Source organism: Hermetia illucens, chromosome 1 (assembly GCF_905115235.1).
Source record: "Hermetia illucens chromosome 1, iHerIll2.2.curated.20191125, whole genome shotgun sequence".
Classification (NCBI taxonomy): domain Eukaryota; kingdom Metazoa; phylum Arthropoda; class Insecta; order Diptera; family Stratiomyidae; genus Hermetia; species Hermetia illucens.
The window spans coordinates 6,748,096-6,764,221 of record NC_051849.1 but is presented as its reverse complement, the minus strand read 5'-3'; the positions used below and the strand labels follow the sequence as shown (position 1 = coordinate 6,764,221).

Here is a 16,126-nt window from a genome sequence, read left to right as displayed (position 1 = left end):
CATATTTGCTTCCTCTTCGGCCAATATACCCATCATTCATTTTCTCAATCCCTCTGTTGTCGAATTCCTTCTTGGAAACGTCCACGTTAATGGCGGTTGCGATCTCAATTTCTCTCCCATTACTATCATTTATGATAAGAGCTTGCCCGAAGGTATTTTTCCGGATATGTGGAAGGAACCTCGTAGTGTACCGTTACACAGAAAAGGTGACAATACCCGGGAAGAAAACTACCGAGCTATATCCATGATTGATGGTCAGCCCTTAGCCGTGATTGCCTCTCACCAGGACCTAGGTGTAACCTTTGGCAGCACACTCCGATTTAATTTTCATTATGTCGATGTACTCTGCCCCGCTTCCAAAATGTCCGGCTTCATCCTTCGCTCCTCCTATCAATTCCTGGATATCCATTCGTCAGTCATCCTTTATAAATCGTGTCTGTAATATTCTTGAATATGCTCCGGTAGTCTGGTCCCTTTACCGTAATTGTGATTGTGATGCAATTGAATCTGTATAAAGGAGATTTTCTCGCTTCCTAGCTTTTAAAAAGAACGTTACAAGTACGTAACATCCTATTCTGAACCTCTGAGTCTCGTTTTCCTTAACCTGACATCTCTGCAATCCCGTAGATCTGTGGCTGACACATACGTCCTTTTCGAATGGCTTCATGGACAGCTCTGTACTGCAATGGCTTGATGGACCTTGATGGACTATACCCTCCAAAATCCATGAACAATCACACAATATTTGCAACCTCGCGAGGCGCAGAATCATGAAGCGAAGAGTCTACCTAATCCTAAGTGTAGACGTTTTCGGAATTAGAGTTTGAGTTCAACTTGTCCGCCTCCTTTTCTAACTCCGGTGACAGAGGGACTAAATGATGTACAGCTCGGACGAAGTTTTCTTGCCCAGCTGCTTCAGATCGTCAGATTTGTCTAACGATAACCTTTTGATCTGGATAAGTTTCCAGTAGCCGAGCTATTTTCCAATTTAAAGGATTAATGCTTAGGTCCTTGATAACCACCAAATCCTCATGCGTCAGCTGACGATTAAGTGTCTTCCACTTGCATGTTTTCAGCCGGAAATAGCCGCTGATAAATTGTTTCCAAAACTCCCTCTGGAGCTTATGAACCTGTAGCCATCGTTTTACGGAAGGCAATAACAAACATCTCTGAATTGTAAGATGAGCCAGCGTCAGTGCCTGGAAATCATGGTTATTGTCGATTACCGAATATCAGACCAGCTGTTCACCGTGTGAAACTCCTCGTATGCTACTAGGCGACATTTAACTAGAATGATTTGATGTTTCTGAGTAAACGGCAGATAAGCCCGGTCCAACCTTTCTCCCGAACGAAGAATTTCGGTTCTATTCCCCAGAAATGTATTGTGTTTCTACTGACAGGTCCTTTTTAAAACGTCCAATCTATTTCCCTAACAGTTCTAACTGCTGCCCGATGATGATGCGTCGTTATGCATTCTCAAAGTCTCCAACCGAGAATTGACCTTATTTCCTGATTCTCCACCTCAAGCACCATGCGATGATACCAACCAGCCTGTTGAACTTGGAGAATCTGTCTATATATTGCTGGACAACTTCTTTGAGTTTTATCACCTGGCTTTCTTTTGAGATTTTTGTTAGAGTGACAGTGAATGTTTTCGCGTGACGAACAATAACTTTTCAAAAAGCAACCGCAGGACACTACGATTGGCCTAGTTGACCGTTTCCAAATTTAGAGTTCGTTTCCTGCTTAAATTATGACACCCCTGAAAATGTTCACCGAATCCCACCAATCTTTCACCTCTTCGTGAAATTATCTCTCAATAAAATCTCACGATTTCGATCCACTTCCTTCATTTCTAGGTGTACTTTCTCGCGGTCAAAATCCTCCTCCTCCTTTTGTTGGGATAAAAAACGGCACAACTGTCAAATCGCACTCACTTCTAGCAAGTTTGAAATCTGAACCCTCTTCACCAACAGCGAAAATGATCTCTCCTGCCCATCAGCTGTCTCTCGATCAGCCGGTCCCGCTAAACCTAGCCATGAACTTCATGAGTTCATGTTGCCAGCAACATATGCAGTAGCGTTGAGTGATGCAGCAGATCACTCTATCTCTCGATCAATTTAGATCCAATTTGATTATTTTTACCCACATTGAGGTTCATATTCTTAACAAATAAGATAGTGATGTAAAATTAAAAGCTCTTTGGTTTCAGATACTACACGCCCCGAATTGCGAGAACTCCAGTTACGACCTTCAGCATATTGTCGCGTTACTGTTTTATTTTAAACTTTTCAAAAAAAGTTGTTCGGAATATGTCCAAATTTGTCTGAATTCTGAATAATTTTTCTCACTAAAAAAAAGTCCCCAAAAAAGTACGTGAAAAAAGGCCTTCTAATGTGGTTTCCGCTTTAAGATAAAATTATAAATCTTAACCGACAGTGGCGTTATATTCATAAGATGCGGACAAAATTAGTTTAAAGGATAGTGACTCAGTTTAGATCTATTATGGTACAAGATATCTAGCGGAATTTAGTTCAAAATTATCAAGTACCGAGCGAACAAAAGGACGAAAATACATTTGCACTAACCCACTGTAAACATCCCCTAATATTGAACTCCTTTGGAAAAATCAAACCAAACACTCAACAAACACAAAAATCAACCCTTAATCACATCTCCTGCAATCTATTTACTCACATGCAACAGCAAAGTAACAATGCAATCAAATGGGTCTTAGTTGTGGGTTCGTATTTCATTTTCGAGATAATTTGAGCACCGCACGAAGGACAAACACATCGAACTGGCTCAGGACCAACGGGGATAGATTGCTGAACTGCAGCCGGATAAGTGGTAGCCATCTTTTCGGTAGTAACTGTTCACTACACTTCCACTAGTGAATCCGATCGGGGGTGCACGTTGCGCGTAACGATTGGAAGTTCAGTTGGTAATGACAATAGATCTTACTAGAGCCAGTCACAAGTACCCTCCGAAGCTACTCAGTAACATAATGCTATAGAAAAACCCAGCAACGCTCAGCATTTGTAGAGATAACCGGTTCTGATATCTATTGCGAAATTCCGCTGAAACAAAACAATTGATATCAAAAATGATTTCTAGTAAAGACCACCAAAGCTAATCAAAAAGAACAAATTGAGAACCGGAAGATCGACGATTCAAGTATGAGAGGTTTTGTTTATTCCTTAATAAACTTGAGAGGTTTTCCACTGTTAACTTTATAGCAGATATCCTCCAGATATCACCTGCTATGCTCAACACTTAGATATCACAGAAGAGCGGAACTATTAAGCAGTTTCTTAGAAAGTATTGTTGATTTAGGTTGGCGCTTTCTAACAACCCCCCCCCCCCTCCCCCATACCTTTGTAATAATTGGCAAAACTTAGACTGATCGAGGCCTTTCAGTTAATACCCACATGGTAGAGTCTCCTTTAAGTGATGTCATTCAGTACATTTGGAAGGGATTACGTCCTGCTGGTTTTAGGTGAGTACCTGTCATCCCGACCTAATGTCATGGTTTTCTCGAAACATGAATTCGTGACTCCAATCAAAGCCCCGCTGAAACAGGCCCAATGATGCCAGTTTATATTAAATGAAGGCTCAGTATCCATACTGGTGGGTGCAAGAAACCATGAAATTCCCACAAGCGCGCGAACCACAACTAACCGGACCGAGAACACAGGCCTCAGAAACAGTACAGATGTATCCACGTGTAGACTCAGGCCGGATCGCCCAAGGCCTTGGAGCATACGCCTACTGAATAGCGACCAGCAAGTCAATTTAAATACAGCGCTTTCCGATGCTAGGTTCCTTTCCGTCGGACACCACTTACTACAGGCTAAATCCCGCCTGTTAAAACCTTCTCCTTCACCCTTACCGGGAAGAACATAAGAAAGGGAAACTGATAACCCTACTGGTTCAACACCACTGGTATGTGAAAATGGACCTAAGCGGCCCGGACACCGTGAACCTGGGAAGGCTCCAAGCCGGCGACAGAGAAGGCACTGCGAAGGAAGATGAAGCACCTTGGTTATGAGGGCATAAACGTGGCTATACCACTAACTTCGGTATAAAACGGAAACTTCGGTGGAATATGGGGATCAACTGGTAACCTCGTGAGACACACACTAGATGCACCAGACTCCTCTGTCAGTGGTAATGCTCAAGATCAATACATCTGTGGTGGGCAACGCTGTACTGTGTTCTGGACCAGGAACAACATGCACACATCCCGCAAGAATTAGAACCAGTGTGCCGGGAGTGATCAAATCAGCAAGGGAGATCTTAACGAAGCTGGTCCCTCCCACAAAAATGCGTACACGAAGGCGAGAAGGAAGAGGATGTTTACGCAAACTGCAGCCATATTTCTAACCGCTGCCGTGGAAATTTCCTCCAAGGATAGCAAAATGTCAGAGGAATAACACGACTACGAACACGGTCATCAAGGTGATGCAACGCCGAACTCTCATCGTAACAAAGTTGACGCTACAGTTGTTGCGTGCGTAACAGACTTCTCGCCCAACATGGGGCTCGAAGGATGGCACTCCCGCTATCTTTCGGGATTTACACCCACCGAGCTGATTAGTATTAGGATCAGTGCTTAATCCGCTAGCGAGTACTCTAATGCCTAAACGAACTTAGGAGGATTTTGTTCACCAGGTGGACATTAGAGGTCTTCAGCGAATTCCTCTCCCCAGACAGCTGAAATTATTGCCAAGGATTGCCAAGTGAAGGATGTAGAATAAAGTAGAATGCACTTTCCGCCACCTTTTAAATGTTTGCTGTTTGGCAGTTTAGCTCCTTTAGTAAAAAAAAATGCGTGGTATCAACCAGCTTCGAAACTTCACATCTCTATTAGAGTAGTTTGCCCCCAGTGTATTCTTGTATGGAGTCTAGCAGTAAAATATTTGCGTACTGACAGAGAGATAGTCTCTGAGAACCAAGAACCCCGGCCCTCATCTCGCCGAACTACTAGCATTCGGGTTAGCGCCAGCACATGTCATCCGCTGCCAGCATTGGTGACCGCGTTGGTGTCAAGGTGATGCAAAGCGGGACTCTTATCGTAACAGTTACCTGGCCCTCGAAGGAAGGCATGGGATATCACCCACGTGTTTGGTGAACGGAACCCGAGACTGACTTCGGACACTGGAAGGTAAAGTTCATGAATGCCAGGCAGAGCAAATCTCAGCTTGGTATTCGAACTGGGCCAAAAGAATCTGAATATTCTCAGGGACAGTCACCATATGGTGATTGCAATTCTACCTTATCAGGAAACCGTAAAGCATCATCTCCATTTTGAGAGCAAAGGACGATGATAGTCTTGGACTTATAAAAAGCAGAGTAAATTGCACTATCTTCCGTACGCCTTCCCACAATGGAGCTGCGCACGGAGAATAGTGCATACAGTGGCACTGGCGAAGGGGCTGCAGATTGAATCCCAACTGCTTTTCCCCTCCTTCTCCTACATCATTTACGGATCAGGCGGAAATAGGGGAAAGCCAGAAACGTGAATGAAACTGACTTGATGCCAGTTCGAGTGATCGGATCTGTGCACACCGGACACCGCAAACCAGTCAAGGTGGTAAACAGACCAAAACTCTGCGGGATGAGATGAGACCTTTTCGTGGATGAGGACATGGAATCTGCTGTACCTCCAAGTGCGGCTTGTATCAGAGAAATCAAACACGAAGGGACCGAATCTCTAGCGGGACGATGTGATCACATTGGTCCGGTCACATTAACCTGAAGCATGCCAAAGCTCCCTCCTATCTGCTGGCAGCGAGGCTGACAAAGCTGGAGGACTGCCCCTACATTTTTCTGATGCAAGAGCCATGCGTTCGTTTTAACAGAATCTGTCGAATTGAATCAGCAAAGGGGGCTAGGGATGGAATTACAGCCGAATTGGTTAAATATGGAGGCGACCAGTTACATCAAGTGATTCATCAACTTGTGCTTAAGGTATGGGACAGCGAATCAATGTCTGACGATTGGCAACGAGGCATTACCTGTCCCATACATAAAAAGGGAGATATCACACAGTGCAGCAATTATAGAGGTATCGCCTTGCTGAGTACCATCTATAAGATATTCTCCGCCATCCTGCTAGGCCGGATAGCCCCATACGCACAGAACATTATTGGCCCATACCAAAGGGGCTTCACTCCAGGCAAATCAGCAACAGATCAGATTTTCTCTCTGTGCCAAGCGATGGAAAAACTGTTGGAATATGGACTACCGTTGCACCATCTGTTCATCGACTTTAAAGCCGCCTATGATAGCATAGGCAGGGTAAAACTGTACACGGCCATGAGAGAATTCGGTATCCCGACGAAATTAATAAGACTGACTAGGCTGACCCTGACCAATGTGCAAGGCCAGATAAAAGCAGCAGGATCACTCTCAACACCATTTGACATCAACAATGGTCTACGACAAGGGGATGCCCTATCATGCGTCCTCTTTAACCTGGCCCTCGAGAAAGTGATGCTGAGGTAAATGCAAGAGGTGCGATCCTCTTTAAGTCCACCCAACTACTGGCCTATGCTGACGATATCGACATCATGGGAAGAACCACCCGAGACGTAAAAACTGCCTTCATCCAAATCGAGCAGGCGGCGCGAGATCTTGGGCTGCACATCAATGAAGGCAAGACAAAATATATGGTGGCAACGTCAGCACCGAAGACGAATCAACCAACAACATCAAACCGCACTGGTCAAACACGAAGAAGAATAAGGACAGGAGAATACAACTTTGAGACCGTTGACAATTTCTCCTATCTAGGGTCGAAAATCACAACCGATAACAGCTACGATGATGAAATCCGCGCACGGTTGTTATCAGCCAACAGAGCCTATTTCAGCTTACAAAGACTGTTCCGCTCGAAACGTCTCACAATTGGGTCAAATCTCTTACTGTACAAGACAATGATCTTGCCAGTGTTCATGTATTCCTCGGAAACTTGGGTTCTTAGCAAAAAAAATTGCGAACTCTTGGCCGCGTTCGAGAGAAGAATCCTCCGAAGAATTTTTGGCCCCCTACATGAGGATGGACGATTCCGTAGCCTACACAATGACGAAATCTATGAGCGATACCATATCATCCGGTTGTGGATAAAATCCGGCTCAATAGGTTACGGTGGGCGGGTCACTGAATCCGTATGGATGAGGATGATCCAGCCCGGAAAGTCTATAAGGGCAATATCTATGGTAGAAAAAGAAGACGAGGCAGACCCTGCCTAAGATGGAACCATGGCGTAGGTCAGGACGCCAGACAGCTTTTAGGGATATCGAATTGGTGGACCTCGGCGCAAAACCGGGATGTCTGGAGTTCCTTATTAAGGCAGGCCTAGACCGAATACCGGTTGTTGCGCCGTTGAGGTACGCACCTACGTTCATGAGACCCAGAAGAAGTGAAGCAATTGCCCTAATAAGATCACCAATACCAAGAATTCAATCTGACTATTGCAGGCGAACAGTCTGTAGTACAAAAACGGAACCCTAGGAAATCGGATTGGACAAAGTTCAATGAATTTCTTGGCAATAAAATGGATCTCCCTAGGCGGCTGAGGACTCCTTTGGGGCTTGAAGATGAAATAAAAACTCTAAATTGCCCACTTTTAGAGTGCTATGAAGAGGCTTGTTCTATTACCCGAGGCCAAAGCGATAAAACGGTTCCATGGTAGAACCAGGACTGGAAAAACTCAGGAAATCAATCAAGCGACTTATGAATCAGTACAGACCCTCTTAGAAGAACACCATCCAGGAAAACCCCTTCAACGTTCGAGTATTGCAAGGTGAACTTGGACACTGCTAAAGCGGTTGTTACCAATCAAAAGGTAACAGGTGCCATACTGTCCTTTGAACACTTCAGAGCACCTGGCATAGATGGCATCTATCCAGCAGTGCTAAAGGAAGGTATGGAGCACTTAGAGCGATTGCTATGAAATATTCTAGCATGTCTTGCTTTGGGCTATGTGCCTACCTCTTGGCAGAAGGCTAAAGTAGTTTTCATACCGAAGCCTGGGGAAGATGACTATTCTAATCGAAGGAACTTCAGACAAATCAGCTTGACTTCATTCTTGCTAAAAGGTTTGGAGAGGCTGGTTGAGCGTCACATTCGTGGGAAGGCGCTTAGGTCGCATCCACTTTGTGAAAACCAGCATGATTACCAGCGGGGAAAGTCCTGGGAGTCTGCTTTTCATTCTTTAGTTTCAAAGATAGAGGATGCAACTCTGAAGGGTAAGATGGTGAGTACGCGATGGGAGCGTTCGTGGATATTAATAATAATAATCGTTGGCGCAGCAATCCATATTGAATTAGGGCCTTGAAATGTGTTAGAGCACTTCATCCAAGACCGTAACCGGCTAGATTACCGAGCTTCAGTAGACGGTGGCTACCCTCGGCTACCATCAAGGGCAACGATGGAAGCTTCGCGTTCAAGAGGTTGGTCCCGACCCTGCTCTCGATCCACCAACCGAAATGCGTGATCAAGTAGCCGCGAGTCAGGGACAACGGGTCCTGCAGTTTGGTGGTGCCACAGCACATTTGCCGACAAAGCAAATAAGTGTATCAGCCCGTGCACCAAATAACCAAATTCGTTAAGAGCTCCAGCGGCGGCTTCCCAGGACGCAGCTCCACGCAGCCTAACCAGCTACGACCCTTTCAGCAAGCGCCATTACCTAATCGACACAGGCGTTGCTAAAAAAAAAATTGACATACTTTTAAAGCAGGGTATTTACAATCCATTAAATAGCTGCTGATCTTCTCCACTAGACGTGGTCCCAAAGCGCAACGGCGAATGGAGAATACTCAAACCATTCTAGACCGCTACCCCATACCACTCATCCATAACTGTGCGCACAACCTCGCTAACTGCCGTGCTTTCACGACCTTGGACTTAGCCAAGGTCAAGCGAAACAAAAAAAGGGTGTATAAATTTAACTTGAGGACGAATTTTGTAATGAAAAATATAAAAGCCATCGTTTATTTATTTGATTAACAATAAACAGAAAGTACTTGAATTACTTAGTGCATTTATCATAAGTGCATATAGCAGATAAAAGATCAACCCAATCCCAACAGTGGTGATCCCGATCCGTTGGAAAAGGCCAGTTCTTACGGTTCTCTTATGGGACATCAGCCTGAAGATATATTGCGCGCGTCCCAATGCCACGGCGGGAAAGATAATTTATGACGAACTTATAAGAATGTACGTTCGGAAGACATTCCCTCATTCGTGACTTTTGTACCATCGTACGCACGACGCGGACACCACCAGGTTCAACGCGCTCACCGGTCTCGACGAGGAAACCATGGGACTCATCACGGACATGCTGGAGGAGTTCTCGTACGTCCACTTGAAGGAACAGCTGATTCGGCGCCTTTCAGTGGGGGAGCAAGCAAAGCTTAGTCACTTGCTGAATGAGATTACGCTAGGCGACCTTACCTCCAACCAGTTGCTACGAGAAATGAAGCAGCTAGGCGGAGATAAGGTCGGCTTTGTGTTGTCCGGACTTGTGTTGTGCGCCGGATCTAGCCAAGGCGTACCACTAAATCCCTGTCGCTCCCGAACGTACAAAAAACGGCCATCTTCACACCTTTCGGAATCTTCGAGTTCACTAGGATGACTTTCGGCTTGTGCAACGCTGCGCAGACTTACTAGAGGTTCATCCACTCAAAAAAAATATTCATCCACTCTGTCTTTCGAAGATTCTTGGGCACGTTAAACTTCTATAGTCGTTTCCTGCCCAAGGCCGACCAAGCGATTCTGAACGCCTACTAGCCTGGGCCCAAAACTAAAGACTCTCGCGAGGTTACGTGGTCTGGTGAGACTGCATTTGAGACGGCCAAACAACAGCTTGTTGATGCAACACTGCTAGCATTTCCGCAGCCAGATGCACCCCTAGCTGTGTTCGTCGATGTCTCAGATACATCGGCTGAATCAAATGTGAGCTTCTTTTCAAAACAGCTCAACCCAGTTCAAGGCAACTACAGCGCCTACGATCGTTAGTTGCACGCCGCGTACCTCACTATAAAATACTTGCGTTCCTCCCCTCACCAACTTCGGCATATCAACCGATTTGCTTCTGATATCCACCACGAATCTGGTAAAGACAATGTCGCACGGATTCAAGTATTGCCTCACAAACATCGACAGGTTTACGCGGTGACCAGAAGCAATACCTCTGTCTGACATTACGGCCGAGGCCCCCTGTCGAGAGTGTATTCCGCGCTGTCATTGTCGGGGCCCTTGCCTTTCGTCCTCCTCAGAATCCGTACAGCCCAACGAGGGGAGTTCACGGTCAGCCCCGCGGAGATGGTGTACGGGGAAAATCTGCGCCTCCCCGCCGACTCTGCGCTGGACATCAGAGCAGGGTTAGGCGATTATGGAATGCTACGTCTAGTCAGGGACGCGTTTCCGATGATGCGATCGATTCCACCTTCGCGACAACGGAGGTCAACACCCTCAGGGACCTCGAGACGCGTTCACAGGTCCTCATTCGGGTGGACGCTCCTTGGCAGCCGCCACAACCACCATACGGGGGCCCCTTTAGAGTTCAAGCTCGACCTTCGAGGGCGGCTTCCAGTGGGTGTCCTTGTCGAGGCTGAAGCCTTTCAACGAACCGACGGCCGGTTCGAAAAAACGCCCACGAAGCGTCAGATTTGCCCGGTGACACCCCATTGGCGGGATCGCGCGGATGACTTACTTCGCTGAACCCGCGGTTCGGCTGTGGGCGGAGTGATGTGGCGGAATATCGGAGACGCGAACCTGAGTGCTATCCCTTCTGCCACCGCATTGAACGACCGTGGAAACAGCTGGCGGCCTGACAAGATGCTGCGGCAACAGATGTCAGAATGACATGAAAGGAAAACACTCTTGCGGAGATGGATGTGACAATAGGAAGACAAAATTTAAACAGAAATAAAAACAACGGGATTTAATTTAACTTATTATTAAGGACGAATTTTATAATGAAAAATATAAAAATCTTCGTTTATTTATTTGATTAACAATAAACGGAAAATATTCGAATTCGAATTACGTATTGTATCGAAGTGCAACCAAACAACCAACCAACCAAGCCGCACTGGTCAAACGGGAAGAATAAAGATAAGAGGCTGCAACTTTCAGACCGTTGATAATTTCTCCTATCTAGGGTCGAAAATCACAACCGATAGCAGTTACGACGATGAAATCCACGCACGGTCGTTGGCAACTAACAGAGCCTATTTCAGCTTACAAAAACTGTTCCGCTCGAAACGTCTCACCGTAGGGTTAAAGCTCTTACTGTACAAGACAATGATCTTGCCAGTCCTCATGTATTCCTCGAAAACGTAGGTTCTTAGCAAGAAAAAATGCGAACTCTTGGCCGCGTTCGAGAGAAGAATCCTACGAAAAATGTTTGGCCCCTGAGGAGGAACGATTCAGTAGCCTGCATAACGACGAAATCTATGACAATAGGCTCAATAGGTTGCGGTAGGCGGGTCACTTAATCCGTATGGATAAGGATGATCCAGCCCGGAAAGTCTATAAGGGCAATATCTATGATAGAAAAAGAAGACGAGGCAGACCCTGCCTAAGATGGAGCGATGACGTAGGCCAGGACGCCAGACAGCTTTTAGGGATATCGAATTGGTGGACCTCGGCGCAAAACCGGGATGTCTGGAGTTCCTTATTAAGGCAGGCCTAGATCGGATACCGGTTGTTGCGCCGTTGATGATGATGATGAATCCTGTTGAAGGGAAAATTGGCCAGAAGGTCTACATCGCCGGCATATGATGGAGGCAGCAGGCAAAGCCAAAAGGATATTCAGCAACCTTGTTGGACTTGGTAACGCTGATTGAGGATTAGGTCATACAGCCAAGACCATCATATATAGAGGATTGTCGGTACCCGTCCTAACATATGGAACGGAAAGGAGCAACAGCGAGATCTGCCCACCGAATGGCACTCATGACAATAATAGGTGTATACCGGACTGTCTCAACGGATGCTCTGTGTGTAGTAGTCGACGAGCTTCCGATAAAGTTTGCGGCGATTGAGTGACATGGATTTTAGGAGCAAATTAGCTCAATTTGGACTCAACAGAAGCAGTGACTGCAACTGCGAAGGGACTGCACTACACGTGCTCTTCGAATGTCCCACGTACGAGGATAAGCGACATAAGGTGGAAGTTAGATGTATAAAGGAGCTGGGGAGATGGCCTGTTTTCCCTGAGGAGCTGGTGGAGGAGAAGGTCTTCCCCGTATTTAATGATTTCTGCAGGGAAGTGCTCAAAACTAAAAAGGCTTCTAGGCAAACAATTTAAGGTCGTCTGTGTAAAGCAAATACGGGCAGGTGAGGATGAAGGCGAGGTCATTGATAAAAAACAGGAAGAGTAGGGGGCCAAGTGTAGAGCCTTGGGGAACACCAGAGGAAGAAGAGAAGGAACCAGATGAGTGACCATGAAAAAAACTTTGCAGGAACGGTATGAGAGATAGGAGGAAAGCCAGGAGATGACTGAGGGAGGGAAGTCTAGTAATGAAAGTTTAGAGAGGAGAATATGATGGTCAACGGTGTCAAAGGCTTTGGAGAAATCGGTATAAATAGCATGTACCTCCTGTCGTGAATTCAAGTATTTAGCAACAGTGTTGGTAAAGACCAGAAGATTTGAAGCCGTTGATCTATGTTTCACGAAACCATGCCATGACCGAAGTGCGCGGTCAACCAGTCGTTGACGTATCTTTCTCTGATTTTGGAGCAAGAGGAGAGAAGAGAAATGGGGCGGTAGTTCACAGCAAGGGAAGGGTCTCCGCTCTTGAGGATAGGAATGATAAGGGCCTCTTTCTAGAGACGGGGAAAGTAGCATTCATCTAGACTTTTGTTGTAGATTATTCTTAGGGGGAGGGAAATGTGTTTTCTACAGTTAAGAAGGAAGAGAGATTATTAAGCCCATCTGGGCCAGGTCCGACATTGGGGTCAAGATCACCAATGGGGAACTCAATCAAGGAAGGAGTAAGGAAAGAAATGGCTAGAGATTCGGAGGAGTCTGTAGTTATGAAACGTGTTGAGGGTGGAGGGCTCGAAGGAGAAAAACCTGAAGAGAAGTAGGTGCAGAGAAGGTCGCAGGATTGTTGTGGGGAGTTGGCAGTGCAGTCAGCGAAGCTGATAGAGGAAGGGCGAGATTGAGTTGGATTACGAGAATTGCGAGCGTGAGACCAAAAGGGTTTTAAGTTTCCGCGGGCAAGGGTGGTTTCGACGCTCAATCGGTATCTTTTACGCGCTTTTCTGACCATTGACTTCACAGTAGAGCGTATAGCCTTAAAGTGAGCAAGGTCGGCGTCATTCTTAGAAACCCGAAACTTCTTCCGCAGTGTATGTTTCAAGCGAATCTTAATAAGAATTTCCGTTGTGAACCAAGTTGGGTACGAACGTAGGCAGGGAGGGGAAGAAGGGACATAACCGAAGAAAAGATCAGAGGGGTTCATTGAATTGACAGTTCCCTTCCTCCTCTCCCCTCCCGTTGGTGAAAGGAATTCCCTGATTTGAAGGTTCTACGGAATAGTTCAGAGGCTAGCCCGAAGTAATATGACAAACGGTTCCAGGCAAGCTTTCTGACGATGGGGAGGTGTCTAGTTGGTAGTCCGACGATGTATCGTTTGGGAAATCCAACACTTTAAAGGAAATGCACCACTTCAAAAAAAAAATACCTTCCTCCTTTAGCTGGGCTTGGAACTACTACACATACATGGCGAAGTCTCTAAAGTGTTAAATTAAATAATTACCAACCCCTGCCCTCCACTGATTCCAACAATGTATCATAACATATAATTTCATAGTTTTTATTGATTCATAGCGTAAACAACAATCCATTAAAAGTTCCAAACATCCATTGAGTGAGTTAGTAGTGCTTTAGCGGAGAGTCGCCATTTTCCACACTCACTCCGGAGCGACCACACAAAGATAAAAATTTGTAAGAAAATAACTTCATCAGTGGGGGAAAAACTTTTTGGCTATCATTGTTTATATTTTATCTTCTTCTGGCGTCACTGGAAAGTATGATAAGAATTTTATTTGCCTCAGTAACTTGGAGCTGATAGCGTGGCCAATGAACAGTTCATATTCGTTGAATCCGTAGCCGAGAGCACAGTCGAAACCAGTTGTTTGTTAATTATATCGTGATTCGTGATAAAATTAGATTTCAGATAACATCTAATTAGTGAACATGGACCAAAAGGAAGGATACCAGTATCAACAACCTCCACCATCTTATGAATCTTCGACCGGAAACTACCAGCAACAGGCCTACACACCTGGACCACCACCAGTTGTTCCTCCCCAGCCAGCCCCAACAACAACGCATCACGTAACATATCACATGCAACGTAAGGGTAATTTGTGATATTTGGTTTTCTCCATTTTTTGGAAGAAATCCATTTAAAAAAGTGTTTTGTGGGATCTATCCCTGAGTCAACCCTCTCACCTCATATCTAATTGACTCCTTTTTGTTTGCCAACAGCAACGGTAGTCATCACCCCTGTCGGACCGCATCCCGTATACGTCACGTGCCCCTCATGCCGCCAGTACACCCTCACACGAATGGAATATGAGCCAAGCTCAAAAACGCATTTAATGGCTGCTCTGCTGTGCCTGGTCGGGTGAGTTTACTTTTTCCAATTCGTCAAGTCACACGTCTCCAAATTGAATTACCCAACATCGTTATCATCACTTCATGATTTATTGAAAGCCGAGTAAATGTGAAGTAGATCGAACGCGAATACTATCTGAATCTGAGCTGGAAAACACAAATAAACCTTGATAATGCATGAGTCATAGTGCAAGGGTTGCGAGAGAAAGTGGAGAAATTTTTTTAAGATTGAGAGTGCAGAGTGTGAAAACTATGCTATCCAATATATCGAAAAAGTTCACTTGGGACTATGTCCTTAAACAATTTGACCACTCACGAAGGACTCCAATTGACTCCCTTGCTCACCATGGACGAAAAGGGGGAGGGGTCGATGGAGGAAAATACTCTCAAGGACGAACAGTGCCCAACAACACTGCATTTATCTAACTCCTTTGCACCCCCACCTGTACTAATGAATTAATTTTACAATTTCAGATGCTTCATCTGCGCATGCTTACCGTATTGCATGGATAGTTGCATGAATGGCAATCATTACTGCTCCAACTGCGGTGCTTTTATTGGCACCTACAGTAATTAGCATAAATCAATAGATACACGTCATTTCGCATTCTCAACCACCCAACCGGAACCAGATATATTTATTTAGTTGATAGTGTATGATAGTCGCACCTGTGTGAATTATGGCGGAATGAAAACACCGTGAAGATGTAGAGAAAATTCACGAAATTTAACAATTTTCAAAACTCCTTGTTTTCAGATATTTACGACGCAATTAAGATTAAGATAAGAATATCTTACTTTTTACAAGGCAAACCTAGAGATAAAATGTTATAAAGAAATTATTACAAATATTGTAAATTTTATGCTAAGCTTTCATAAATATTATGAATATTATGAAAATGTGATTTTTAAGAATTATAACTGAATAAGACTCCTAATTCGTCATTTTATTTTTTAAACTATGGCTAGGCAATACCTCGGTTGTGAAATAACTTAGAAACGCTTCAGGTATGAAAGATTTTGTGTATTTCTTTTATAATGACATTTGGTGTCAATCGGTATAACCGTTTCCGAGACAATAGCGTTTGACAGGGACAGACCCGTGATGTGTTGCCAGATCTCCCATCAGGCGGAACCCCAGGTGGCGGATAGGAGCATAATTATTGATACGTAAATATGTGTTCATGTGCTTTTCTTTTCTGACTGTGCATGGGCTAGTGTTTGCTCATCTCTGGTGCGTGAACCAAAATAGAAGAAAGTCTTCAAAAGAAGTACAACTCTGCCAAGAACACCAATTGCAAACGCAAAGAATGATGGGCTGAAACAAGATAACTGGCCATAAAGGGCGATTTTGACACCTATCGGATTTGATCAAGAGATACTCCAACAGCAGTGAAATAAATCCATTCAGGAGAAACTCATCAATTTTACAATCTCCTCCAATACCAAAGACGGCAAAAGAGAAAACTCATGGGAGCTTAG

The 16,126-nt window shown here is 45.0% G+C and overlaps 2 protein-coding genes across 2 annotated transcripts in view; one reads left to right on the top strand and one right to left on the bottom strand.

Annotated features, from left to right (window-relative positions):
* LOC119661217 (lipopolysaccharide-induced tumor necrosis factor-alpha factor homolog) overlaps positions 1 to 2,984 on the bottom strand; it is a 32,186-nt gene extending 29,202 nt beyond the window's left edge. Inside the window, exon 1 of the mRNA XM_038070443.1 lies at positions 2,698 to 2,984. Coding sequence (XP_037926371.1) covers positions 2,698 to 2,858 — 161 coding nt within the window. The 5' untranslated portion in view covers positions 2,859 to 2,984. The remainder of the gene's footprint in view (positions 1 to 2,697) is intronic.
* A 10,941-nt stretch (positions 2,985 to 13,925) lies between these two features.
* Positions 13,926 to 15,582, top strand: LOC119646788 (lipopolysaccharide-induced tumor necrosis factor-alpha factor homolog). The gene is made up of 3 exons (XM_038047373.1): positions 13,926 to 14,381; positions 14,516 to 14,654; positions 15,119 to 15,582. The coding sequence occupies exons 1-3, from the start codon at positions 14,222 to 14,224 to the stop codon at positions 15,219 to 15,221; spliced, it is 402 nt and encodes a 133-aa protein (XP_037903301.1). The 5' UTR covers positions 13,926 to 14,221; the 3' UTR covers positions 15,222 to 15,582.
* The last annotated feature ends 544 nt before the right edge of the window (positions 15,583 to 16,126 follow it).

What these genes read in the sequence shown, in the direction of transcription:
- LOC119646788 (XM_038047373.1), top strand. Translation starts at nt 14,222, where the DNA reads ATGGACCAAAAGGAAGGATACCAGTATCAACAACCTCCACCATCTTAT. An exon ending in CGTAACATATCACATGCAAC is followed by an intron (nt 14,382 to 14,515) that starts GTAAGGGTAATT and finishes GTTTGCCAACAG; the next exon opens with CAACGGTAGTCATCACCCCT. An exon ending in GCTCTGCTGTGCCTGGTCGG is followed by an intron (nt 14,655 to 15,118) that starts GTGAGTTTACTT and finishes TTACAATTTCAG; the next exon opens with ATGCTTCATCTGCGCATGCT.